A 25,765-nucleotide genomic window follows, 5' to 3' on the forward strand; every position below is an offset into this window, starting at 1 on the left:
CTCAGCAGCCGGCGAATTTGGGGGCAGAACGCAGGCCCTGTGACTCCTGCTTTGCCCAGGTTCTGGATACGGGGTGTCAGGGGTTACGGTTAAGGGCCGGCACCGGGTGAGCCGGGACCGCCCACTAGGGGGCGCCCGGAGCCAGAGGTCTCCGGCCCGTGATGCCGGGTGGTGGTGGTTAGTCCTCCGCTAGGCTGACCCCGCGGCGCCCCCTTTCCCTTGGGGGCCTGGCCTGGACCCGCTGGAGGGCCAGCGCGGGGCGCGTCCCGTCCACGCCCTGGGTTTCACAGGTAGGGAGACGGAGGCCGGGAGGGCGGGGAGCTGGTCCCCAGCGCGCGGGGGCTCCGCGGCCGCACCAGGCCTCGGGTTCTCCCTCCCGAGGCCTCGCTGCCTGCCGGTCCCCTGAGGCCGTCCAGCCGCTCCAGCTCCGGCCCCTGCGAGGGCTCAGAGGTGGACGGCGGGTCCTGGGCGGCCTGCTTCCGGCCGAGCGAGCCCGCCCAGCCCCGAGCCTGGTTGCTCCCCCGTGAGGCCTGGCGCTTCTGCGGGCGTGGCCGGGGCTTCCTCCTCCGCGGCCCCTGCAGCCCCGGGAGCCTCGGCCGGCCGGGCCTCCACCGGAGCTGCACGTCTCCTTCTGGATGGGTCTCGGGGTGTTCAGAGAGCAGGGTGCCGGCCGCCTCCCTGGCAGCAGGGCCTCAGTACAGGGGGACGCAGGTGTGTCACGGCGGGCAGGGGACAGTGCGGACCCAGAAGAGGGGTTGGCGGCGCCTGCTGAGGTGGCGTTGGTTGGGGTCTAGTGGAGAAGGGGGTACGGACGGCATGGGGGGTGCAAACGCCAAGGAGAGCGGTGCGCGGCGTAGGGCGCGTCTGGGGTGGTCCCGTCAGAGGCCCAGACTGCAGGGGTCGGGCGCCCCGGGAGCAGAGGAGGAGCTGGGAGGGAGGGGACCGGGAGCGGTGGCGGCTGAGGCGGACCAGCCATCACACGAGCCAGACCTGAGGGCCACAGCTGGCTCTTGGGTTGCAGTTCTCGCCCTGGCCCAGGGGGCTCCGTCAGAGATGAGTGAGGAGTGCCCAAGGGGCCCTGGGGGCTTTGAGCAGAGGTGACACGGTCAGGTCTGTGTTAGTGCCACCGGCACCCCCAGAGGATGGACTGGAGGGGACAGGGGCGAGAGGCGTGGGGCCGGGGGCAGTCTGGCGAGGCCAACCCTGGGCGTAGGGGTTTCTTCCCCACCCACCCCCCTGTTCGTCCTGCTGGTGGCTCTCAGGCAGAGCTCAGAGGGGGGGCAAAGTGGGGGGTCCTAAGGGGCCACCTCACACGCAGCCCTGTTTAGACAAGACGATTGAGACCTAGGGAGTGGCCACCACTTGCTCAAGGTCACCGCTTGCTGAATCGGGCAGAGACAACCGTTAGAGCCCAGTGGGCCCGACCACTGCCCCGTGGTACTGAAGGAGCCAGGACATGGCACTTCAAACTCCACTTTGTGATGGGGTGACTCAGTTTGCCCACCTATAAAATGGGGAACCTCAAGGCTGGGGCTTCAGTGCCGATGCTGGGGCTGCCTGGATGAAGCGGACAGGGAAGCAGGAGGAATGCAGATTGCTGGGCTGGGTCTGGGAGGGACTGGGGCCCCCCAGCTAATGCTTTGGGCTGAAGCTGTTTGCAGTGTGTGTGCCCAGCCGGCCCCCAGAGGCCCTGACCTCACTGGGTGGAGCCCCAAGAACGCCCCCACATGTCTGCACGCCCAGGACCCTCACCAGCTGCAGCCTGTCCAGAGACCACAGGGCCTGCCTGCCACCAGCCCCCAGGTGGGGACAGTGGTCTGCAGAGAGAGCAAGCCATGGGTGGCAGGGGGCCTCACACGGGCTTGGAGGGAACCGAGCTCCATCACCGTGTGCTCTGGGAAATAGAGAAACCTGGCCTGATACCCCAGGCCACTCAGGGTAAAGGCCAACCGTGGCCGACAAGATCCTCACCTCTCCTGCTTCTCCCGAGGCAAACATCACTCCAGCTACACCAGGCACACCCAAGGCATGACCTTGCCACAGGGCCTTTGCACCTGCTGTGTCCTCCGGCCAGAACCTCTTCCCCTGGATATCCATGTGGCTCACACCCCTGCCTCTCAGGTCTTTCACATCTCACCCTCTCAGCGAGGCCCTCACCCTCTCAGCGAGGCCCTCGGCTGCCCCGCAGGTGCAGACCTGCGCCCCCTGTCTTTCACACACGTGCTACCTTCTTATGCCGAATGATTTCATTAGAATGGCCACGGTCTGCCTCCCCCATTTTCTCTCTTTGTTCATTGGTGTATCCACAGTGGTACTAGGTGCCCGGCACACCTCATGGGACTGAATGGAATCATCTATGTCAGGCTCGGCTAGGTTTTCCGTGAGGGACCAGATAGAAAGTATGCTCAGTTTTGCACGCCACTTACACACCACTCAGGTTTGCTGCTGGTGTTCGAAAGACACACCAGTGCGCCTGATGGGATCAAACCTGTGGGCTGTAGTGTGCCAGCCCCTGGTCTATGCAAGCGTGCCTGTTTATTGAGCACCTACTGTGTGCCAGACCCTGGCACACATGGGTGGGCACCCATGATGAACCTATTTCTCGTTCTCAAGGACCTTTCCTTCCAGGCAGATGAGATAAGTAAACAGAGCAAAGCATCCACACTAAGTGGTACAAGGGTGATCGATGCAGCAAATGCAGGGCTGAAATCTGGACGGAAGAGAAGGAGCAAGGGACAGGCTTGCTTTGGAGAGGGTGGTCCAGCCGCTGAGGGAAGCCGATGGGGCTGGGGAGAGGGTGCGCGCAGGGCCTCTGGGCCGGGCGGTGCGTTTCTTTCTGCGTGAGTGGAGATGCAGAGACCTCGCAGCTCCCTCTGAATAAGCCGAGTGCAGGAGGGAGACCAGCGAGGGGATTCCAAAGGGATGGGGCCCAGGGTGGGGACAGTGGAGGCGGGCAGGAGTGCTTTGGGAATCAACAGCCGTGGCCGGTGGGTTGGGTGCAGAGAGTGTGGCAAAGGTGAGGCGTGTCTGGAACACTGAAGGGACGGTGACGGCCTCTGTGGAGATGGGCGAGGTTGGGGGTCGGGGACACAGGATGATTTAGGGTAAACTCGTGGTAAATGTCGGTGCAGGGACCTGCCCAGCTTCTCTGCTACCCACAAAGGGAGGGGGCAGTAGGGTCCCGTGCAGGAAGGTGGCCAGGGCAGGGCAGGGCCCGGCCTGGGGGCACGTGCCTGTGGGGGACTCGGGGTCCTGAGAAGCTGTGACGAGCCAGCGGATCAGCCCTAGCCTGCAGGTCAGCTCAGTCCAGCTCCCTCCCATGTCCGGGGCTCATGGCCCCTGCAAGCCTGTGGGATGGTGCAGGGAGGCGGGCGTCCACCGTCTCAGGGGCCCCGGGGGTCAGCCCTGCAGCCCGCGGCCCTGCTCTCAACCGTGCAGCTTTGGGCCGGCTGCTTCATGTCTCTGCGCCCGCGCCCCGCCCTGTGGAGTGGAGCGGCCCCCTCGGGGGTCCTGCCTGAGCCTCCCAGCCTGCCCTGCGCAGGGCCTGCTCACAGCCGCGCAGCTTTGGGCCGGCTGCTTCGTGCCTCTGCGGCCGCGCCCCGTCCTGTGGAGTGGAGCGGCCCCCTCGGGGGTCCTGCCTGCGCCTCCCGGCCTGCCCTGCGCAGGGCCTGCTCTCAACCGCGCAGCTTTGGGCCGGCTGCTTCGTGTCTCTGCGCCTGCGCCCCGCCCTGTGGAGTGGAGCGGCCCCCTCGGGGGTCCTGCCTGCGCCTCCCGGCCTGCCCTGCGCAGGGCCTGCTCACAACCGTGCAGCTTTGGGCCGGCTGCTTCGTGTCTCTGCGCCCGCGCCCCGCCCTGTGGAGTGGAGCGGCCCCCTCGGGCGTCCTGCGTGCGCCTCCCAGCCTGCCCTGCGCAGGGCCTGCTCACAACCGCGCAGCTTTGGGCCGGCTGCTTCGTGTCTCTGTGCCTGCGCCCCGCCCTGTGGAGTGGAGCGGCCCCCTCGGGGGTCCTGCCTGCGCCTCCCGGCCTGCCCTGCGCAGGGCCTGCTCTCAACCGCGCAGCTTTGGGCCGGCTGCTTCGTGTCTCTGCGCCTGCGCCCCGCCCTGTGGAGTGGAGCGGCACCCTCGGGGGTCCTGCCTGCGTCTCCCAGCCTGCCCTGCGCAGGGCCTGCTCACAACCGTGCAGCTTTGGGCCGGCTGCTTCGTGTCTCTGCGCCCGCGCCCCGCCCTGTGGAGTGGAGCGGCCGCCTCGGGGGTCCTGCCTTAGCCTCCCAGCCTGCCCTGCGCAGGGCCTGCTCACAACCGTGCAGCTTTGGGCCGGCTGCTTCGTGCCTCTGCGCCCGCGCCCCGCTCTGTGGAGTGGAGCGGCCCCCTCGGGCGTCCGGCCTGCGCCTCCCCGGCCTGCTCTGCGCAGGGCCTGCAGAGGCCAGCAGGGCTAGAGGGGGCTGAGCACAAGCGCCTGTGTTTCTCCACATCTGCACCTGCACTTTACCCAGAGGCTCAGGAGGTAAGGCGACGTGCTCACCAGGGACACAGACCCAGGTCCGAGCGGGACTCTTAGCTTCTAGCAGGCTGCAGGTCATGTGGGACCCCAAGAGAGGAAGCTCCGTTGGCAGGAGGAGAGGTCAGATCTGGCCGGGGGGCCGTCTGAGGCTCCTGGTGGGGCTGGGCGAGCCAAGGCCTGGAGGCAGCAAAGTGCCTGGCGTGGAATGTCAGCCAGGCTGGTGTGACTAGACTTACCTGGGCTTAAAGAGATGCGTGGCCAGAGCCTGAAGGCTGGGTGCACAGACCAGGGCTGGCCCCTGAGGCAGATGGGGTCCAGGGAGTGGTCTTGAGCAGTGGCTAGAGGACAGCCAGGTGGGAGGAGGGGCTGCTACTTTCTAGAAACCCCCCTGCTCCGTCGCCTGCCCCCTCCATCTCTGATACCTGCCAGAGCCTCGCCTTGGGGAGGTCACTTGCCCGCCATGGGCCTCAGTTTGTTCCTGGCCTGATGGGGCAGGGGGCTTGGAGAGTCCTTCCTGCTCTGCTATTTAGCAGCTCTGGGCTTCTTAGCTTGGGCTGGAGGTGGACACACACACACACACACTCACAGCCGGGGGGTGGGGGGGGCAGGGTGAGGGGCCGCCGACTCCCGAGAACACCTTGTCTGAGTGCCCACGCTGGCAGGTGGTCTCTCCAGGAGAGGGGAGGGGAGGAGCCTGAGGGAAGCAGGGATTTCACAAGCCTGACTCCAAGTGGGGCTGGTCAGCTCCTAGCTGGGCCGGTGCCCAAGGCCTCGGGCAGACTGTCCCCCACTCGGCAAGCTCAGCTAACCCGCGGGCTTGCCCAGCTCTCTGAGGAGCCTCTTGGCCCCAAAGGCTGTATTTTGGGTGATCTCCCTGCCATGAAGCAAGCCCAGAATGGCAGTTTTTGAAACTTGGGGGCGGGGGAGGGACCCTGGCCCAGCCCCTCGGTCCCGCAGGATGGGGTCCTCCCTCCTTCCCCGGGCACCCGCTGCGCAGTGGGGAGGGGCGGGCAGTGTGCTCCGTGAGGCCCATTCCAGTGCTGAGGCTAGAAGACTCGTCCCAGGGCTTCGACTCCTGCCCCTGGGCTGCCACAGGGCCTGGGATGGCAGGACTGTGTCCAGTTCAGCCCTAGGAAGCAGCCTCAGCCTGAGCCGTGGTCCTGGCTTCAGTGTCAACCCCATGGGGGGGTCAATAAGCAAGACGGCCCCTCTGTTTCCCCTGCCCACCCCTGGCACACATCTGGTTTCTTCTTGGGGTGCCCTGCTTAACAGGGAGCAGAGAACAGGGACCCAGAGACCCAGACAGACGTGGGTCTGGAGATGGAGGCTCACTTGTCTTCTTGGGCCCCCCCACCTCCAGGAAGCCCTCCCGGACTCCCCCTTTTCCATCCCCAGGCAGGGGCCAGACTGAACAGCAACACTGCTCCCTGGTGGGCAGAGGCCACTCAGGACTTTATTAACGTCAGCAACGTCCCCTGCACACTGCTTGTCCACAGCCAGGACTTCCTCCCTTTCAGGACAGTCCCTGGCAGGTGCGGGGGTGGGGGGTCTCCCCTTCTTCCTCTACGGGGCACCGAGGCCACACGTTGGGTGTGCGGCACTCCAGGTCCTGCGGTTACCTCGGGCCCCTGCACAAACCCCTCTCCCTTCCCCAGATCGACCTGTACGCAGGGGCCCTCTTCGTGCACATCTGCCTGGGCTGGAACTTCTACCTGTCCACCATCCTCATGCTCACCATCACGGCCCTGTACACCATCGCAGGTACGGTGCCTGCGGGTGGCAGGTGTGGCCTGTGGACACGCGGGAACCCGAGCGGCTGGCGGGGGGCAGGGGGTCGCCCCCTCCCACAGCCTGGGACCTGGCCAGTTCGTGTCAGGCACCCGGGCTTCTGCAGCTGGCTCCGCTGGCCTGGCTGCTGTGTCCACAGCTCACCCACCCATGCAAGGGCAGGGGACGTCGGTGTGGAACAGCTGTCCCTCCTAGAGCTCTGGTCACCTCCCTGTCCCTCCCCCGTTGAGGCCAGGGCCCCTCCAGCTCTCTTGTCTCCACCCGCAGGGGGCCTGACTGCCGTGATCTACACAGACACCCTGCAAACGCTCATCATGGTGGTGGGAGCCGCGATCCTGACCGTCAAAGGTGAGAGGCCGTGGGGGCTGTCACAGCAGCGAGCCCTTTGGGGGCTGGGTGCCCCCCTGTCGGGGCCCCGGTGTCCGCACTGGGGGTGGGTGGCCTCATGAGGTCAGGCCACGAGGCAGTCAGCCCCCCGCAGGCCTCCCCTGGGTGACGGAGGCCTGCTTCCTTCCCCGCCCTGCTGCCCAGCAGCACTTCTGTCACCAGCTCCGGGCCAGCTGGCATCTGGCTGCGGACCTGACTCAGGAGGCAGGGCCGTCCGCACCCACGCGGGCTTGGGGCTCAACGGGAGCAGGGCTGCGGGTGGGTGTGCAGACACAGTTGGGAGACCACAGACCTGCCTGGACATCTGCCCCCGTTGTTTCAAAGCATGTCCAAGATTTCAAGAAGCCAGCGGGACAAAGGCAAGGCGGAGAGAAGGGGGGTTTGGATCTCCTGCTCTGGGAACAGGGAGGAAGCTCGGGGTGGGGGCGCTGCCCCAGAGGTAGTGAGATCCCCATCCCGGGAAGTATGCAAGCAGAGCCAGGAGGATCCCGTAGAGGGCAAATGGTCTCTTCCAGACTCAGACTCTAGGACCCTGTGGCTGGTCAGTTTCCGAGCCGTGTCTACTGTTCGTCCGTTCGCTCTGAGCACTCACCCTGGCCTGGCCTGGGCTATAGGTGGCACCGATGCCGGGAGCCCAGAGTCTGGGGAAGGCGGGGGAGTGGGACCTGTGGCTGCCCTGCCTTGTGTGTACCAGCCTCCTCACAGACCAGGGGCCTGTGTCCCCGGAGCCCACTGCGGGACAGGCACCCAGGCAGCCAGGCCTGGTCTGGATGGGGGCAGGGGAGTGACGACAGACGAAGCAAAAGCCCCAGGTGGGCCCAGACCCCGAGGCAGACAGGAGCAGTGAGGGGGTGGACGTGATCGGCTCACGCCGGCCGGCTGGAGGTGTACCCTTGGTGGCGCCCCTGCCTCTCTGGGGACTCTGTGTCCCTTCTCAGTGCCACATCCCCCAGCCATTCTCAGCTCTGCCGAAGTCACGGTCCTTTGGAAGCCCCTGGGTCAGGACGTTAGCCCTTCAGATTCCTCAGGGCGGTCCTCGAATGCCAAGAAAAGACACGTTTGCTTCCTCGAGTCGACAGCCTGGCGGAGAGCTCCTCGCCTGAGGCTGGTGGGCATCCAGAGGCCGGCAGGACACTGGGGTGCCCTCGTGTGGAATGCTCCTTTAATATTATCATTTTAAATACAAATAAAGTGGTCCTTTGAATTCATTCACCTTTTCAAAAACTCTCTACCTCCATACCTTTCCAGACACTGGAAAAGGTGAAGTGGGAAAAAGTTGAGTTCGATGCATCAGCAAGTTACTTGTGAGATGAGGCAGTGGGGCCGGGGGAGTCACGGCCACCAGCCACCAACTGTGCCTGTCCCGCCCGTGCCCTGCAGCTTTCGAGCAGATCGGCGGGTATGAGCGGCTGGCGCCGGCCTACGCCCAGGCCATCCCGTCCAGGATCATCTCCAACACGACGTGCCACGTGCCGCGGGCGGACGCCATGCACATGTTCCGAGACCCCTACACGGGGGACCTCCCGTGGACCGGGATGACCTTCGGCCTGACCATCATGGCCACCTGGTACTGGTGCACCGACCAGGTGAGGTCGCCGCCCTCCCTGCCTTCCGGCCTTCCAGGGGGGCTCTGGAGGTCAGGGCGTCCAGGGAACACGTGCACGGTGAGCCCGAGCTGGGGTGGAAGCCGTGGATGGCGTGGCTTCAGGCCCGGGCACAAGGTGTTAGGGGTCCTTGCAGTCCCGGGGGTCCTGGGCCTGCCTTTTAGTTTCGGATGAAGCCCACTGGCCTCCATCCATCCTGGCCTTCAGGTGCTTCGACTGGGACGGTCTGGAGTACGGGATTCCGAGGGGGCTGGGATGCTCCTCGGTGGCCCTGGCGTCGGCCTGGGGGCTGGCGTTTCGGGCCAGTCTCGGGGTCCCAGGGCCCGGCAGCTCACAGGGCCCCGGGCCCCCCTTGGCCTGCCAGTGCTGGGGACCTGCCACAGCCGGGCCCGCTTTCCTGCCGGAGCTCTGGGCGCCGTCGGCGGCGGGGCGGTACTGCGGCGGTCCCAGGGTCCTTGACAGCTGCGGGAAGGCATCTTTATCCCTAGGGACTCTGTAGTGGTGGGACCGCCGGCCCTGGGAGAGAGAGAGCAGAGTGGGTGAGGCCCGGGGGCTGCGGCAGCTCTGCCCCTTCCTGAGGGGCCCTTGCCAGGCCGCCTGCAGCCGGCACGCCTGGGTTTGCTTCCTGGCCTGGCCGCTCACCAAGTGGTGGTCCCAGACAAGTCTCTTCCCGTCCTCCGTGCCTCGGTTTCCCCATGTGTCCTAGGGGAGTGGTCCTGCCCGCGTGGTCACATTGAGGCCAGCGCCTACTCTTCCCCATATGCCCCTGCCCTCCTCCTCCACATCCTCCGGAAGGGGGACGGACGGGGATGTCAGAGACAGTGCCTCCCTCCGGGCCCACGTGTCTGGTGAGTGTGGCGGCTAGGTCTTCCTCCGGAGTCTGACTCTAGTCCTTCTCAAGCTGGGCACCTACCAGGTGGCACCGGGCGGCCCTGCTCCCTCTCTGGGCAGAAGCAGTGCCCCCGCCCTGCCTGCCTCGAGGGCCACGGGTAGCTCCAGGTGGCGCTTGGGCGGGAAGGGGCCTCGTGAGCACCAGAGCCTCAGCGGGCACGGGGACCCGGGGCCTCAAGGGCCCCTCCCGGGACTGAGGCAGCCAGCCCGGGAGCCGACCCAGCCCGTCACTGTGGGGTGAATGGGGGCAGCCTCCCGGCGAGGCAGGCCTGGCGGCCGCATCCACAGGCCAAAACACTGAGGCCCAGGGTGGAGTGCCTGCCCAGGGAGGAGCGCTGTGCACCTCCCGAGCATATGTGTTCTGTGTGCTCGCTGGGAGGCCCGGCCTGGGCTGTGACAGCGGGAGGCAGTCTAGGTTGGGAGGGTCCAGAAACCCTGGGAGGCTGGCCCTCACTCTTCCCATCTGCGACGCGGCGCCGGAGAGCCCCTTGTAGGCTGCGCCCACCGCAGGTGTCTGCCCGGCACCCCTGGGAGGCCCGAGGGCCGCCGGCCTGGGTGAGCGAGGGGCTGGTTGAAAGGCCGGCGGTGGAGGGCGTGCACGGGAGGTCTGGACTGCCCTGTGGACCAGCCGGGGCACCTCCACCCCAGGGCGCCCCTCGTTCCCTCCGCACCCAGCACGGCCTGGCGTGGCACTGGCATCTCTGGGTGGGACGGCATTCGGGAGATTTTCCCATGAAGGCCAGGTGAGTCAGTGCTCACATGAAGGCCACGTGAGTGGCCTGGAGGTCAGGGCTGGACTGGGCTTGCCTCCTGGATACAAAGGTCACACAGGGAGGCAGCTGACCCCAGGGGGCTCCAGAGTGCCACCAGCATTGGGGGCCCACGCCTGGCCTCGGCCTTCCCTCCCCACCCTCCTCCTGCTCAGGCTGGGTCTGCCTGGGCGACTGCTGGGCCTCGGGCCAGAGCCCCCGCCACGCAGGTACCGGCCCACCGGGTCCTGGGGGCCTGGCGGGACTCCCCTCAGCCCCCAGGACAGCCACGGCGTGGGCAGCGGCAAGCGGCAGCTCTGTGTGCTGGGGCCACGGGCGCTTTTCGTTTTCTTTAGACTTCTCGGTAGCTCCCAGCTCAGCCACAGTGCACAGGTGACGATCAGAGCCCAGCAAATCCAATAAAACAGGAGGCAGAGGCCCGGTGGGCAGAGAGCGGCCACGCCCCTCCCCAGCTCCGCCAATAAAACAAGAGGCAGAGGCCCGGTGGGCAGAGAGCGGCCACGCCCCTCCCCGAGCTCCGCCAATAAAACAGGAGGCAGAGGCCCGGTGGGCAGAGAGTGGCTACGCCCCTCCCCGAGCTCCGCCAATAAAACAGGAGGCAGAGGCCCGGTGGGCAGAGAGCGGCCACGCCCCTCCCCGAGCTCCGCCGTTCAGTCTATTCTCCCGGGAGGCTCCCTGAGAGCTGTTTATTGTACATAACGGGGTGGCTTCCCGGGGAAGGTCAGGATTCTATTTTTTTTTTTTCCCCCCTGGGCTGCATCACGGGGGGCTTGTGGGATCTTAGTTCCCCGACCAGGGATTGAACCCGCGCCCTCGGCAGGGAAAGCACAGAGTCCTAACCACTGGACCGCCAGGGAAGTCCCAGAGCTCTATTTTTAGACGCGGTCCAGCCAACATCCAAGTGCTATTCAGCCTCTGTGGGACTGCGCTCCACAGTAAGTGCGAGTGAGCACACCTCCAAGGACATGGCTTTGCTTTTGGATCTTGAGGTGAATATTACAAACAAACTGCACAGAAGCCTACATTTTGAGGGATAATCACCTCTGATCCGGAGCTCCTTTACAGGAGTACAATTTTCATCTCATTTTCTCTGAGACATTTAAGAGTCTCATGCTCTACCGACTGAGCTAGCCGGGCGCTTCTGAGACATTTAGATGGGCCTCTGAAGAAGCCCACGACAGTTTCTCTCAAGGACCCTAAACACAGATGAGCACCGAGGGGCCTCTGAGATGGACACTCGCGATTTGGGGCCTTTACAGAAACCACTTTTGTGAAAGTGGAGGGAGTTCGAGTACAGTGGTGGAAACAGGTTTCTCCTAAAACAAAGGCTGTTTCCACTCGTACGCCTGACGTGATGAGTCTGCATTTGTTCCGCTGGATGTTAACTGTTCTCTAGGCATCAGACATTAGATCAAGCATGGCCCACTAGGCCCACGACTGTTAAGTACTGACTATCTTCAGCCAGGTAAGACCTTGGGAAAAGATGGAAAAGATCACATAGAGAAAGCATCTGAGGTCCTCTGATGAAGAACAGGCTACTATTTCCCAGAATGCCCTGGCAGCCCCTTTGCTTTGATGTCAACCCAGGTTACTTTCTCCCTTTAACGAAAAGGTGCTGGAGGATGAGCCGGGGAGGGTGGAGTCTCCCAGTGGACACCAAGGAATATTCTAGTGGATTCAACTGGCTGCACCCTGAGAGCTTTGAAAATGACTCCATCCCTGCCTGATCTACCAGAGAAACATCTGTTTTAGAGCTTGCCCTGCCCTGGCACCCTGTAATTGATGCTTCACCAAGAGCTGTGTCTGGAGGGAAATGCCAGGAGCTACCTGTCAAACTTGCGTGTTTGGAAAATAAGTTAAAATCACAAAGAATTCCTACTTCTGAACCGCAGGAGGTGATTTAAATTGCAGAACAGCGAAGGAGAAATACTTGTATTTAAACGTTATAGATTGCACAACTCTGCGAACATGCTAAAGAAGCATGGAGGTGAACACTTTACGTGGCTGAACTGTGTGTGAGTCATGTCTCAGTAAAGCTGTTTAAAGTTCCACATTCTTTTTTGTAAGAAGTACAACCATGGTGTCAGAACTGGGAGGGATCTCAGATGCCATCAGTTCCAACTACCCCCCTCCCATTCGGCAGATCTGGAAGCTGAGGCCCAGGTAGGAGCTGCGTGAGGCTACGTGAGGAGTTGCCCTCATGCTGCAGCTTCTAGCTCCTTCCATCACTGAACCGCAAGCTTCCCCAAACCCAGGTCCTAAAGCTCCGGACTTCTGCCAGGGACACAACACAGTTGGAACCAGCGTCTGCTCTGGGCACGTGCATGAGCCGGCCAGCCTCTCGTGAGGGTGCAGGAGGTGGCGGGGGCGTCCCTGATAGCGACCCACCCAGGGGCTCCTCCCGCCCCGACAGTTGCCGGGGTGACGGGCTGGTCGGGACCAACACCTTCCCTCCTCGAGCGATGGGGAGACTGAGTCCCCGGAGGGAACCCTGGCCCCAGGCGCGCAGACAGCTGGCGGGGCTGCTGTTGGGTGTCAGGGTGGGCGCGGTGGTCTCAGGCCGGTCTCGGGCCAGTGGGACGGCACCCGTCTTCTCACACGCGCCCTGAGGCCCACGGGGGAGAGGTCCCGAGGAGGCCGGGGCTCACTCGCTCCCCCCGCCCCCAGGTCATCGTGCAGCGGTCGCTGTCCGCCAGGGACCTGAACCACGCCAGGGGGGGCTCCCTCCTGGCCAGCTACCTCAAGATGCTGCCCATGGGCCTGATCGTTATGCCGGGCATGATCAGCCGCGTGCTGTTTCCAGGTAGGACGGGCACCGGGGGCTGGGCTGGCTGCAGGGTGCACAGGTCGCCAGGAGGAGAGGTCAAGGACAGAGGCAAGCTGTTTCCCAGCCTGGGGGAGCGCGGAGGGGAGCGGTCCCCAGGGCCACGGTCAGAGGGATCGACACGGAGGTGGCCCGACGTAAGGTCCAGGCAAAGACGACCTACTGCTGTGTGATCTCGGGGTGTGAAGGAACATCTCTGTGCCGCCGCCATCTCCTCTTCCACAAACTAGGGAGCAGACCACCCACGTAACCCCACACCCCTGAAACCTCTGGCTGTGTTAAGTGTGTTTCCTTTCGGCTCCCGGTAGCTGGCTCAGGTTGCCTTTACGGGATGCTGGGTCACGACCTGGGGAGGCGGCTGCCCAGCAGACGGCACCTTTGGGTGCTCAGGCGTGGGGGAGGGACTCCCAGGACCCTGGTGCGCAGGGGCCCCGACCCACCTGTGCCTCCTTGTCTGCCAGGTGTGGGGCCTGCATCCTCAGGGCGCCTCCCTCTTCTCTCTCCCGACCCTGGGCCCACGAGGAGCCAGTCAGGGGTCCACCAAAGGTCCCGCGGGTCACGTGGGGAGCACTCAGCTGTCGGCAGGGGGGCTGGGCTGGCCCGTTGGCCACCTGCTCTGAGTGGCGCCTCTGGAGGGTGGCCGAGCGCTCCGTCACCTCAAGACACTCATCTGACGTGGACGAGGAGGCCACCGAGGGCCGCTGGGGGCCAGGGCCGCGGCCGGAGCTGCCCGAGAGGCTGTCCTGGTCACTGAGGGTCACGTAGTCCTTGTCGTCTTCCGCCTCCTTCCCCTCTAGCCCATTGGGGACCACCGGCCCCCCGCCGTCGGGGTCATCCTGGGTCACAGACAGCTGGCACTGAAGCGGGGCATGGCCCGGGCCTGCCGTCCCGGGGAGCCCGTCGTCCGTCCGGTTATGGGGTGCCTGCCCCTCTGGGGTTGCCAGGGCCCAGCCAACACCGCCGCCCTCCTGGGCAGGCAGGTCTGCCACCGGGACTGCCTGGGGCTTGGGCGCGGGAGGCCGTGGCTCGGCGTCCCCCTGGGGGAGGCTGTTCTCGGCTGGGACCCCATCCTGGGGGGATCTGGGCCGGGGGGCGGGGCTGGAGTCCTGGCTCTGCCTCCACAGCTGGGTCCCGGCCTGGGATGTGTCCCGGATCTTGATGCGGTTCATCTGGCTGGGCTGGGGGTTCCAGATGTTGGGGTCGATGATGTTGATGTAGCCTAGGATGTTGCTGCCGGGTTCCGGGTCCGGCTCCACCCACGTGGGCAGGTATTCAAACATGTTGGCCCGTTCCAGGTTGAGCAGCCCCGGGTGGATAGGCAGCTGCGGCTCGGGGAGGTCTCCCGGCAGCTTGCCTAGGGCCGTGTCCCGCACCCCCAGGGCCCTGGAGGCCTCCTGCTTCTGGGAGGACAACTTGGCGATCTCGTCAGCGCTCTTGGCCTTGACCAGCGCGTACTTGGGGTTGACGAGCTTCTTGGCCATGGTGCCCGAGGGCACCTGCGGGACCACAGAGTGCAGCACCACGGGCTCGGGCTCGGGCTCCTTCTCCATGGGGATGCCCTTGAGGCTGACCCCGCGTGACGTGAGGTACAGCTCCTGGAACTGCCGGTCGAACATCTCCACCACCTGGCCCGACAGCACGGAGATCACGTTCCTGTCCGTCCTTGCAGCCGACCACGTGAAGCTGCAACAAAGGGCGGCAGCCTGGTCAGGCGCGGGGCCCGGGGCCCGGGAAGAGGGAGCGGGCCCCGGCCCGAGCGCCCCGCCCCCGTGCACGCACAGGCCAGCGTCCGTCAGACCGCGGCCACAGAAGGGATCAACGAGAAGCCGGCAGGGGCAGAGGACGGGGCCCGAGCCCCAGCGTCAGGCCTGGCGTGGGGCCTCAGGCGGCGCCTGTGCGGCAGGCTCCTTGCGAGCGTGCAGCCTGGACGGCGGGGGTCTTCGGCACAGTGACTTGCGCCCACCCCGCGTGGCCGTGGATGGCCCCCGCCTTGCTGCCCCCTGCGTGGCGGGGCTGGCAGAGCTAGACGACCCCGTCCTCAGCCCGGCCCCTCCCTGAGAGCAGCTCTCCGGGTGACCGCCCGCCCCGCAGCCGCCGCCGGCTTGGCCACACCCCGCCTCTGGCTGCTGACACCCCGAGGCAGGAACAGCAGTCTCGCGGATCAGAGACTCGCTCCGCCTGCTTCCGAGACGGGTGGGCAGCGTGCAGGCCGGCCCAGCCCCACTCACACCTCAGCAGCTTGGGGACCAGTGAACTGGAATAACCGGGGTGTCACAGGCAGGATTAAGGGCAGAGACCAGCTGGGAACCGGAGCCGCCCCTCCCCCGGCCCCCAGAAAGCCAGAGTCACCTGTAGGAGCCGCAGATGGCCCGGTCTCCATCCACGAACATGAACTTCTGGGCCAGGGCACCCTTGAACTTGGTGGCCGACCGCGTGAAGAATTCGGTCCCTCCGCTGCTCCGCACCCTGAGATTCTGTGTCGGGGGACAGGGGGCGGAGTTACACGACCCAGCACTGACCCCCCTGCCCGGGCTCAGCTCAGGGACGCGCTGAGGTGGGAGGGGGTGGGAGGAGGGCGGGGGCTGCAGATGAAGGGCTGCAGGATGGACTCGGTGTGGCCGGAAGGGGGTCCACAGGGCAGCCCAGCCGGACAGCCCCCGTGTGCGGGCCCGCTTGGAGAACGCTGCTGCGGGGTCCTGAGCAGGAGGGGGCTGCAGCCACGTTTTAGGAAGGTCCCCCTGATGGCTGGGGGCTCTGCAGCTTGGGAAGGGGAGGGGGCTGCCCTGAGGGATTCTGGGTCTTGCACTTGGGCAGGTCGGTGGCCTTGCCAGGACGGGTGACCAGCCGGGCCTTTCTTGGCATCAGGGCCCTCCCTCTCCGCACAAGCCTGTGGATGCGTGTGGGCCAGGGGCTGGCTCCCCTTTGATCAGGAGAGCTTCTTGTTCCAAGGGAGGGGCAGGTAGGAAAGGCCTGTGGTGGAGGGACCCCCGGATGGGCGGGGCAAGCCTGGCGGACCTCCAAGAGTCGAGGGGACGGCTGAGGGCACCCCAGCGTAGACCCTCAGGGCAGGAAGCAGACTTGGGCTCAGGGGGTGCAAGCATCGCCCAGGCAGCGTGTTAGAAACGCAGGCTCGCAGCTGCCCCAGGTTCGACTCGGGGGGGAATGGGGTCAGGAATTCCATTTTTAACATAAGCCCCAGTGAATCTGACACCTGCCCAGGACAGAAACCCCTGGTAGGCCCCAGTGACGGGAGCCTCACTCCCTCCGGAGGCGTGTGTGCCTAACGGGGCGTGCTGGTCTGTTATCTCCTCTGCGACATCCCCTAACCCTGGCCCTCACGCCCCCCCTCACCGGCCCCGGCTTATTAGCTCGTTCACTGACCCCTGACGAGGTCCCCAGCACGGATCCCTCACTGGAGGAGAAAGGGAAGCAGATAAGTAACGACCCCAGCTGTGGGGCGCCTCCCGGGAAGGCTGGCGTCTGGGCTGACGTGTGAAAGACAAGGAAGAGCAGGTCAGTGGGAAAAGGACGCAGCACCCCAGACCCAGGACTACAGAGGCCTGATTCAGACATGGGAGGACTTCGGGGGAGGGGGGCGGGCAAGGAGCCGGCAGACGGGGCCCAGACAGATGCCCATGAAAGACCCTACGGCCGCTGAGGCGCCTGGTGGGGCCCGGGGGCAGCAGGGAGCCACAGAGGGCTTAGAGCAGGGAGTGAGGGGTCGGAGCCGTCCAGTTCCAGCGTCCAGCGGGGAACGTGCATGAAACGTGTGCAGGGAGCAAAGAGGACAGGGAGGGGCTTCTGCACCTGAGGAATGTGGGCCTGAGTCCGGGCAGGGGCAGAGGGGAGCAAAGAGAGAACTGGAGGCCGTCTGCACTCCAGCCCACAGCCCTGGGCGCTCGTGCGCCCGTCCCGTCTGGGACAGGTCCCGGACCTTTCAGCGGGGGCAGCCTCGGGGCAGTACCCACAGAGGGTGAGGGGCAGGTCCCACGGACGCCCGCCTGAGCGCGGGGCGTGGCCCGGAAGGCAGGTCGGCCTCTGCTCCCAGGCTGGCTCCCCTGCCCGCCCGTCCCCTAGCGGCCCGTCTGCACGCAGCCTGCACAGCAGGAAGCTGGCCGAGGCCCAGGACAATTAGTGTCTGTGACTGTACTGAATGCAGAGCACGCTTGGGGGCCAGAAGTCTGAGCAGAGATCCTGTGAGGCCTTCCCCTGTCACCTGTGCCCGACCGCAGCCCAGCTCTGCTGCTTCTGTTTATTCCTGGGGGGCCCCGCCCCGTGGGGCCTGGCCCAGATGAGGTAACGTCTCGGGAGCCGGGGCTCGGGCGAGCGGAGGATGCCACAAAGCCGCGTTGTCTCTGAGCCTGGAACGCCCCTAGCAGAGCACGTGGCAGGCAGGGGGAGGACGAGTGGGGTGCCCTGGGCGAGTCCCCAGACCCTCTGGAGCCTCCTTTCCTCATATGTGAGGGGCGCGGTGATCGCCCCTGAGGGGACGTCCGGGGAGGATGGCAGAGCTTCATCTGCTGCAAGGGTGCTTCTGCCCCAAGCGTGTACAGGGCAGGCCGTGGTAGGCACCAGGGCTGGCTTAGCCTCAGCGCCACACCCCGTACCTCCACGGGGCCTCCTGCGCTCACACCGGGCTGGCGGGAGCCGGGGGGACGAGCCCAGGCCCCACTGGAGCAGGTGGGTCGCTCTCGAGCTCTGGTCAAACACGGCTCCAGTCCTGGCACAAACGGAAGCAGCCTGGCCTCCCCACGCCTCGAGGTTCTCGTCTGTGAAATGGGCCCGCCCACCCCCTGCTTCAGGGCTGCTGTGGAGACCCAGTGCATCGGGGGAGGGGCCGGGAAGGGGCCCAGCGCTCAGCGGCTGCTCCCTAAACTAGAGGGGACGAGGGGGCTGTGCCGTGCAGTGGGACAGGGGTGTGATCCCTTCCTCTCGGGGGGCTGGTGGGGGACCAATGAGGGAGCGACACTGAGGATGGGAGAACGTCTGGAATGGTGTGGACTCAGGCCCGGGGAGGCCAGGACTGTCGGCCGTATGCAATGGTCAGGCGGCTCAGGGAGAGGAGTGACCTGCCCCAGGGCCTCCCAGTGGGCAGGGTCTGGCCCCTTGGGACTGAGGACAGCCTGCAGCTGCACCCTGGTGGCTCTTTCACCCTCCAGGGGTCTGCTGGCACCTTCTGGGCTGGAGGAGGAGTGGAGAGGCCCAGAGGCCATCCTGAGCAGGCCTGAGCGGTGACGGCAAGATCTGGGCAGGTCAGGGACAGAGAGCCGCGTCTCCGTGTGCCAGCCAATCTCTGCCCTCTTCTAAAGGGCCTGTTTCGCTCTCTGTAATGGGGTAGGGGGACCAGTACTCACCCTGGCCTCCCCCGGGCTGTTGTGAAGCTGCGATGGGAGGCGCCCCTGGGGACAGGGCAGGGCTGGGGGGCTCCTTTCTCTCCCCCTGGGCCAGGCCGCTCGGCTCCGTGACGTTCTGGCCCAGGTGGTTCCCTGTCAGCAGCTGTCCTGTGCGTTGTAGGCTGGTGAACAGCGTCCCTGGCCACCACCCACCAGATGCCACTAGTACCTTCGTAGTCACGGCCGGTAAAAACTCTGGACGTTGCCATACGTTGTGAAGCAGTGCCCTGAGTCCCCTACAGAGCCAGGCCAGGCTCAGAGAAGGCAGGTCGAGAGAGGAGGAGGCCCAGGCACCAGAACGGAGCCAGTGCCGGCCTGTCCAGCATGAGCCGGAAGCCTCACCCAGCGCCTTCCCATGGCCACTCTGCCTGGGGATTCTTTCTTCATCAGAAATGGGTCCAGCCTTCGCCCAAGTGGCTGCTGGTTTTTCCAGTTCAGCTGCACAAAGCAGACTAGCTTTTCCGATCAGCCAGGCGTCTCACAGCTCCGGTCCCGTGCTAAGCCTGAGCCTCGAGGCCTGGCTCCCACGGGCCCTGCGCCTCCCTCAGCACCCAGCGTCACCCCCACGCGTGGCTTGCCCTGGGGTGAGAGGGTGGGGTCGTCTTCTCAAGGCCCGTTTCCGTGTGTAGTGTGGGCACTCGTTCCCACGTTCCCCGCCTGGGGGAGTCGGGGCCCAGCCGAGCCGGCAGGCGGGGACCCTCAGGACGGCTGGGAACCTCGCGCCAGGGAGGTGCTGGTGCCTGTCCTCCCGCCTCACCTGGAAGCTGGGAGGGGGCCTAAGCAATACTGCAGCTGTTGTGTGAGCTCAGGGGTTCAGAACGGCTGGGGGGCTGCCCGGAGGGGGAGACTGGGGGGGGGTGGTCCCCGGTCAGACCATCGCTCAGAGAGGGAAGGGAAGCCCCCTGGCACTCAGACCAGAGCTGGGGGTTCACGGGAGGGGCCGCAGCTGCCCCAGCTGCAGATAGGAAGGGAGTTCGTGACCGAGTGCCCTGCCCCCACGTGGCCTCCTTGAGTCTTCACGGCAGCCCTGCCAAATAAATGACGATATTCCCATTTTTCAGACAAGAAGGCTGAGGTCCAGAAACCTCAGTGTCTCTGCCTAAGGTTACGGTGCAGGGGCAGAGCTGGGGCCGAGGCCCGGCGCCCGGCACCCCCTCGGTCACAAGTGTGACCCCACCAGGCACAGCCAGCCGACGCCCTGGGCCCGCGCGGCCTGAGGGCGGGTCACTGCAGAGCCGGGCAGGGGCAGCGTACGCCAAGGGCAGGCCCAAGGGTTACCAGCAAAGGCAGTGCTCCCGAGGCAGGTCTGGGCCCAGCCTGCCTGCAGGCAGGGAGGGAGGCAGGCTCTAGACAAGGTGACACTCGGCCAGGACCGGGCCCACAGGAGCCTCTGGCCACCTGCCCAGGCTGGGAGCGGGCGGGCTCGGAGGCGAGAACGAGGTGGCCAGGGCCACACGCTCCTCCCCATGAAGACGCCTGGCCGCCCCACAGCGTCCGGCTCCTGGGCACGTCGCCCTGCGGACCTGCCACCTTCCCCAGGGCAGGGAGGTGGTGAGAAGGGCAGGCTGGGCCAGAAACCCTCTCAACGCCCCGGGCTGTAGCCTCATTTCAAGCCCTCCGCCCTCCGCCCAGGGCCCGGGGTTTATAACTCTTGTTATTGCCGCAACTGTGTGCGTCTCCTTAGCTCAGAGCACTTTTACAGCCGCTGTCTCCTCTGCTTTCATCCTCAAACACCCTGGTGAGGCGTCCTTGTGGTCACGAAGGCCTGGAGGCTCAGAGGGGTAGGCCCGGCGTCAGGGGGTTGGCAGCCGGGAAGCCTGTGCGGGCAGCAGCAGGGCGGCCCCGCTGTTAGATGCGGCCTCAGCCAAGGGCACTGGGGGCACCAAGGGGGTGTGGCCCCGCCTGTGCCAGCTTCCCGTCACTGGCTTTTCGGTTCAGCCCCGACTTGGGGGAATGCCCCTGGGCAAGGCACAGGCTCCCTCGGGCCTCGGTTTCCCCGGGTATCCTGTGGAAAGCTGGTCTGGAAGGCCCGCCCCACCTGCCCCCGCTTCCCGGGAGCTCCAGACCCTCCCAGGAGCCTGGCATCTGGGGTCTCCCCACTGAGAAGAGGCCTCTGCAGCGGCCACGCAGGGTTTGGATCCCTGCTCCGCACAGACAGGCCCCTCCCTGCCTCCTCGTCTGCACGCGGGGCGGTGACTGCGGGCGTGGGGCAGGGGCTCAGCGGGGGGGCGGGGCCCGTCAGCCTCTTGCTGAGCACGGCAGAGGGCTGGATGGAGAGCCCTGAGTTTCTGTGATCTGCTGCCCACACAGCTGAGGCCCCTGCAGTCACCTTTGAAAAGACGCCTCTTCTGCACCCCGGGCCTCCCGGCCTGAGCTGTCTGCCCAGGGAGTTGGCTCTCGGGGCTACAGTTACGTGGCGGGCAGGGCAGCACAGCGGGCGAGCGCGGGGCTGGGGCTCAGCCCACCGGAGAGGCCACATAAAAATGTCCCAACAGCCAGAGAGAGAGCTCACACCCACTTGAAAGGTCTCAGCTGGGCCGGGCATCCCTTGACAATGGCGACAAGTTACAGGCGCAGGAGCCCAGCCCCTCGTTAACCAGGCTGGCGTTGCCCCGGGGGATTCTGACCTGTGCTCAGCCGGAGGGCTCGGTGCTGGCCCCCACCCGCCTCATCCTTCGCTCCCTAACGCTGAGCGACACCTGGCAAGTGCCTGCATCCCCTGATCTGTGAAGTGGAGCAGCTGCCCCCTCCCACTGGCGGCCATGAGCGTACCTAAGCGAACCACGTCACGTGCCTGGGACGGGAGCTGTGGAAGTATTAGCTGTCGTTACACAGATCGATCTGTACTCTGGGGCGCGAGCTGCACGTAGTAGGTAACAAGCAAATGGCCGGGTGGAAGGAGGGCTCCCTGCACCCCTAGGCAAGGCGCCAAATGCCAGGGTGTCTGAGCAGAAGGGCCCAGTCACACGGCCCCTCTGTTGGACCAGTGAGATCCCGGAGTCCAGAGAGGGGAGGTGACGTGCTCTACGACACACAGCAAAGCAATGCTGAGAACCCAGGCCCAACCCGACAACTCGACCTCTGTCCCCAGTGTCCCTCCCTGGAAGGCCCGGGCCTCTCAGTGTCGTGGCCTCTCCCGTTGCGGAGCACAGGCTCCGGACGCGCAGGCTCAGCGGCCACGGCTCACGGGCCCAGCCGCTCTGCGGCACGTCGGATCTTCCCGGACCGGGGCATGAACCTGCGTCCCCCGCATCGGCAGGCGGACTCTCAACCGCTGCGCCACCAGGGAAGCCCTAGAAGGCCTTTTCTAGTCTGCTCACTCCTCAAGCCCACTTCAACTCTGCAGCCCCCAAAGAAACCCTCCCTGAGCTCAGCCCAAGGGAGCTTCCTCTGTTGGAGCCCGATCCTAAAGCCCGTGCGTGGACACGACACAGAAACAGATTCTGCTTTAAAACCAGGAAAGGACTTCCTGGGCGTTGGAGCTGTCCAGCTGGGGCCTCTGCTGCCAGAGCCAGGGCGGTGAGCGCCCTGTCACTGGAGGAGGGCAAGCAGAGACAGATGCCCGCTGCGGCACGGGCTGCTTTGAAACACCTGTGGAGGAGCTCCTCACGTGGGCTTCAGCACCTGGTCACAGGTAGTGTCCCGTCCCCTGGGGCACGGACGCAGAGGCCGCGTGGCCACTTGGCGGGTGGCTCTAGGACACTGAACTCTAGGTTCCCGGAGCCGGACCGACAAGGCAGGCGCCCCAAGTGTTTGCCAACTGACCGAGCGAGGAGACCACTCACCCTGAGGTGCCCCAGGTGCATGCGGGCCCGCTCACACATGTGCAGGAAGTACTTGACGTTACTCTCGTCCACGATGATGTACACGGCCACCTTCCTCTTGAAGCTGGCATCCAGCAGGTCCTTGAAGATGTCCACATCGGTGAACGTGTCCATGACCACAGCGATCACCTGTGAGCAGGAAGGGAGACCGGGGCCGTCAGGGCACGCGGCCGGGGAGACAGGTGCCTCGCCAGGACGCCCGGCCCTGCCCCCTGCGGCCTCGGGACTGGGACTGGGACGTGCCGGCTCTCCTGGCCCAGAAGCTGCAGGCGTGGGATCGACATTCAGGGTACAAGATGCCCAGGGGGTGGCACGGGCTGGACTCTCCGGCAGCAGGGAATGGAGAGGGGCACAGTTCGCGGGCTGCTGTTTCCGTAACACAGGACCGCCGCAGAAAACAAAAGCCAGGCGAGGAACGTGTAGGGGAAGCTGCAGCAGGAGCGCGGGAGGAGCGGAGAGGGTGCGCGTCCTGAGGCTTGAGCGCCTGCCCCCACCCCCGGCCCCGGGGCAGCCCTCGCTTCTGCTGGGGCTCAGGGCTTGGCCGGGTGCCCTGTTTCTGTTCCTGGGCTGCATTCCCGAGCCGGGCAGGCCGCACCAGGCCCTCCGCCCGCTACCCCAGGATGCTGAGATGGAGCGGATGTGTCCACGGCAGGGAGGAAGGAAGAAGCTGGGGCCGCCCACCGAGGTCACCCCTGGGTCCCTGGACAGGTTCCCTCGCTGCCACCTCTCCTTCTGGTTTGGACACACCCCAGACCACTACATGTGCTCTTCTTGTCATCTGACCACACCTGGGCCGCAACAGCTGCCCTCGGCCTGTGGACTGGTTCAGAGCGGGGCCCCAGAGGTCAGAGCACATCTACCCCAGCCCAGCCCAGCCACTGCCCAGCGCGGGCGGTGATATGCCCAGGCCTGGCGGGCAAGGGCCCTGGCCCTGGCCGGAGCCACAGCACGAGGAGGGAGGGGGCACAAGTAGCACAGGGCCAGGGAGTGGGGTAGTCGGCGGGCGCCGGGGCCTGGCAGGGCTCAGTGGCCTTCAGTCTCGCTCCTCCCCTCCCCTCCCCGTCCCACTGGGCAGCAAAGGGGAACACGGCAGACCAGGGCCCAACGCTGCTGACCGGAACAGACGTCCAGCCCTCCCACCTGCCAAAGCCGGCGCCAGGGCCCCATCCTGGGTCTGAGAACCCCCTAGACGAGCCTTACCCAGAGAGGCGGGTAGGGGTCATGCGCTGGGCCACACAGCAAGCTGGGGACAGGCTGGAACCCACCCGGGAGCCAGGGTTACCCCCACGTCTGCCAGGGATGTACCTGCACAGACCCCCACCCCCCGTGAGCTCAGCCAGCTGGCCCCTGCAGGCCCCTCTGGGCTCCCCCTGGGCCCCGGGTCCCTGCTGACGCCAGTCATACACCTGGCACCAAAGCCGGTACTTCTGGGGACTCCTCTCCGCCCTGCCCTCCATGGACGAGGTCTCTGTGTGACGCTGAGCAGACACCTAGCTTTTCCAGGCCCAACTTTCTCATGTGGGACCAGCCAGGGCTCCCCGGTGCCGAGGCCCAGGGTCTCCTCTGGCCCCTGGGGAGAGACGGCTCGCTGTGTGACTCTGAGGGATGTTTCAGGCCGTGCAGGGGGACCGCAGGGAGGTGGACGGCAGCACCGGAGGAGGGGGTACGCGCTCTGACCCCAGATCGGCCGGGTCTTGAGAGGAAGGGAGCTCCGTGTCCCGGGACATGTGCAAAGGCCAGAGCTTGCTTGAGGGGGTGGACAAGAGGACAGATGAGACACGGTGTCGGAGCTGGTGGGCTCGCAACGCCCTTGGGCTCCACCGGTAGAGGGTGACGGGACCCCGAGGTGGGGGAGGGGTGACAGCAGGGACCCTCCTGTCTGGGCCTCACAGGCCCACAGCCGCCCCAGCCTCACGTGCCAGCCTGGAGACGGCTCAGCCGACACGCTTCTCCTGGGAGCAGGCCTGGCTCCAGGCTCTGCCACCATGGCAGAAGGGGACTTGCTCTGGGCCCGGGCTGGGGGACGTGCCCCAGCGAGACCCGCCCCACGTGAGCCTTCCCTGCGGCGCCCAGGCAGGCAGGGTGCCCAGCCCAGGCTGCCTGCTGTCGGGCTGGGTCTGCCGGGGCCTGCCCCCCGCGCTGGAGCCCGACAGGGTCCCAGGCATTGGGCTCGGTGCTGAGGGTCAAAGGAGGGCTTGTACAGGTGGTGCCAGCTGAGCTGGGGCAGGAGGGGGCCTGGTGCTCCCGGGGGGGGGCCCGCAGCTTGTCCACGGGGGCCCCAGGGTCTCTCAGAGGCCTCGAGCCCTGCCTGCCCGGCCCCAGGGCCAGAGACTCCAGGCTAGAACCCAGGACCCTGCGCCCCGCCCGACAACAGCTACTTCGTCCGGTCCTCAGAGACGCTGCGAGGCACTGGTTATTACTCCCATTTTACAGACGAGGACACTGAGGCACGGAGGGATGTCACTCCCTTGCCTAATTACCTGTTGGGGTGGCCCGGCTCAGCTGTGACTCCGCTGGGTCCCCACCCCGTGAGAGAGGCAAACGCTGGCCCAGAGAGGGGAGGGGGCCGGCCCCAGGTGATGGACGGTGAGGTGACGGACGCACGGCGACGCCGTGCCACGAGCACCTCCATCTCCCAGCTGCTTCCTGGGGGGCTCCAGCGCATGGGGCAGCAAGCCCCCACCTGTGGCTGCCGCCCCAGCAGACACAGCCTGAAGCCCTGTGACACCTGCTGCTGGTGCTGGTGGAGGGGTCAGGGGCGCCGGAATGGGTGCCCCCATCCTCCCCGGGGCCCAGGCAAGGACAGAGTTGGAGCTCCGGGGTCCAGGCTGGGGTCTGGCTTCGGGTGAGCTGCATCCTCTCTGGGTCTCAGTTTCCTCATCTGTGAAATGGGGAGGAAGGTGGACGTGACACCCAAGGCTGTCCCTGCCAAGGGAGCCCTGAGTCCGCGTGCCCTGCCCGGGTGCCCCGCACAGCCTGCCTGGGCCGGCTGGAGCACCTGGCTGTGTCTAGGGGTCTGGGAGAGGCAGTTCTGACCACCAGGCCCCACCTCCCTCTGCACCACCAACCCGGGGCTCCCGCCTCGCCAGGCGGACGCTCAGCCCTGAGGCTTCGGGCGCCCCTACCACCGCTTTAGAGGCACCCCTCCCCCAGGACCACAGAATCCGCCTTGCGGCAGAGGGGCATATACTCACAGGACCAGTGTGGGTAGAGCAGGCCAGGGGTCTGCATGCGCTGGAAGACCACTGCCTAGCAGCGGGCCTAGCATCTGCAGCAGCATCTCTCCCCCGTGGCCCTGACCCAGGGGCTCTGACCCTACGGCCCCTCCCTATACACCCGACACCGCACCTCAGCTGCACACACAGTCCTCCTGGCCGGCACCTCCCTCTCCTCCTGCGCGCCGGTAACTCTGTCCCATCCTCCAAACCCCGACTCAGGTGCTGCCACGAGCGAGTGCCGCGTCTGTGTTTCTGGAGGAACGTTAGCATCCCACCGAGTGGCAGGCCGTCTCCCCAGGGCCCAGACCCTGAGACTCAGGTCGGCGTGGGCAGTTTCCCTCTGTACCTGTCCTGCCGGCCCCACCCTCCAAGGCCACGAAGACGCCTGCAGGAGGCCCAGAGGGAGCCGGCCGGGCTCTCCCCCCTCACGGTGCCCCCCAGCGGAAGGGGAGAGAGACACATGCCACCCTCCCTGGAGCCCAGAGGTCACCGCAGACACGGTGCAAGCAGGCGAGTCCCCGGCACTCACTGGGCCACTTTCACCACCGGAAGAGCAGGAAGTGGGT

At 65.9% G+C, this 25,765-nt stretch overlaps 2 protein-coding genes across 5 annotated transcripts in view; one reads left to right on the forward strand and one right to left on the reverse strand.

The window, feature by feature from the left end:
* The window catches only part of SLC5A10 (solute carrier family 5 member 10), a 53,255-nt gene that overhangs the window by 1,733 nt on the left and 25,757 nt on the right, over positions 1–25,765 (forward strand). For 2 of the 4 annotated variants that reach the window (XM_059048490.2, XM_067021936.1), the window contains 4 exons: positions 6,156–6,261; positions 6,556–6,636; positions 8,056–8,261; positions 12,608–12,743. In XM_059048490.2, the coding sequence (XP_058904473.2) occupies positions 6,156–6,261; positions 6,556–6,636; positions 8,056–8,261; positions 12,608–12,743 (529 nt within the window). Of the gene's footprint in view, positions 1–138; positions 291–6,155; positions 6,262–6,555; positions 6,637–8,055; positions 8,262–12,607; positions 12,744–25,765 lie in introns of those variants that run through there. The other 2 variants (XM_067021934.1, XM_067021935.1) reach the window with 2 other exon arrangements.
* FAM83G (family with sequence similarity 83 member G) overlaps positions 5,927–25,765 on the reverse strand; it is a 29,387-nt gene continuing 9,548 nt past the window's right edge. Inside the window, exons 2-5 of the mRNA XM_059048425.2 lie at positions 21,943–22,110; positions 15,114–15,238; positions 13,205–14,447; positions 5,927–8,795 (exon numbers count right to left, since the gene is read on the reverse strand). Coding sequence (XP_058904408.1) covers positions 8,400–8,795; positions 13,205–14,447; positions 15,114–15,238; positions 21,943–22,110 — 1,932 coding nt within the window. The 3' untranslated portion in view covers positions 5,927–8,399. The remainder of the gene's footprint in view (positions 8,796–13,204; positions 14,448–15,113; positions 15,239–21,942; positions 22,111–25,765) is intronic.

The sequence above is a fragment of the Kogia breviceps genome, chromosome 19 (assembly GCF_026419965.1).
Source record: "Kogia breviceps isolate mKogBre1 chromosome 19, mKogBre1 haplotype 1, whole genome shotgun sequence".
In the NCBI taxonomy this organism is placed as follows: Eukaryota; Metazoa; Chordata; class Mammalia; order Artiodactyla; family Physeteridae; genus Kogia; species Kogia breviceps.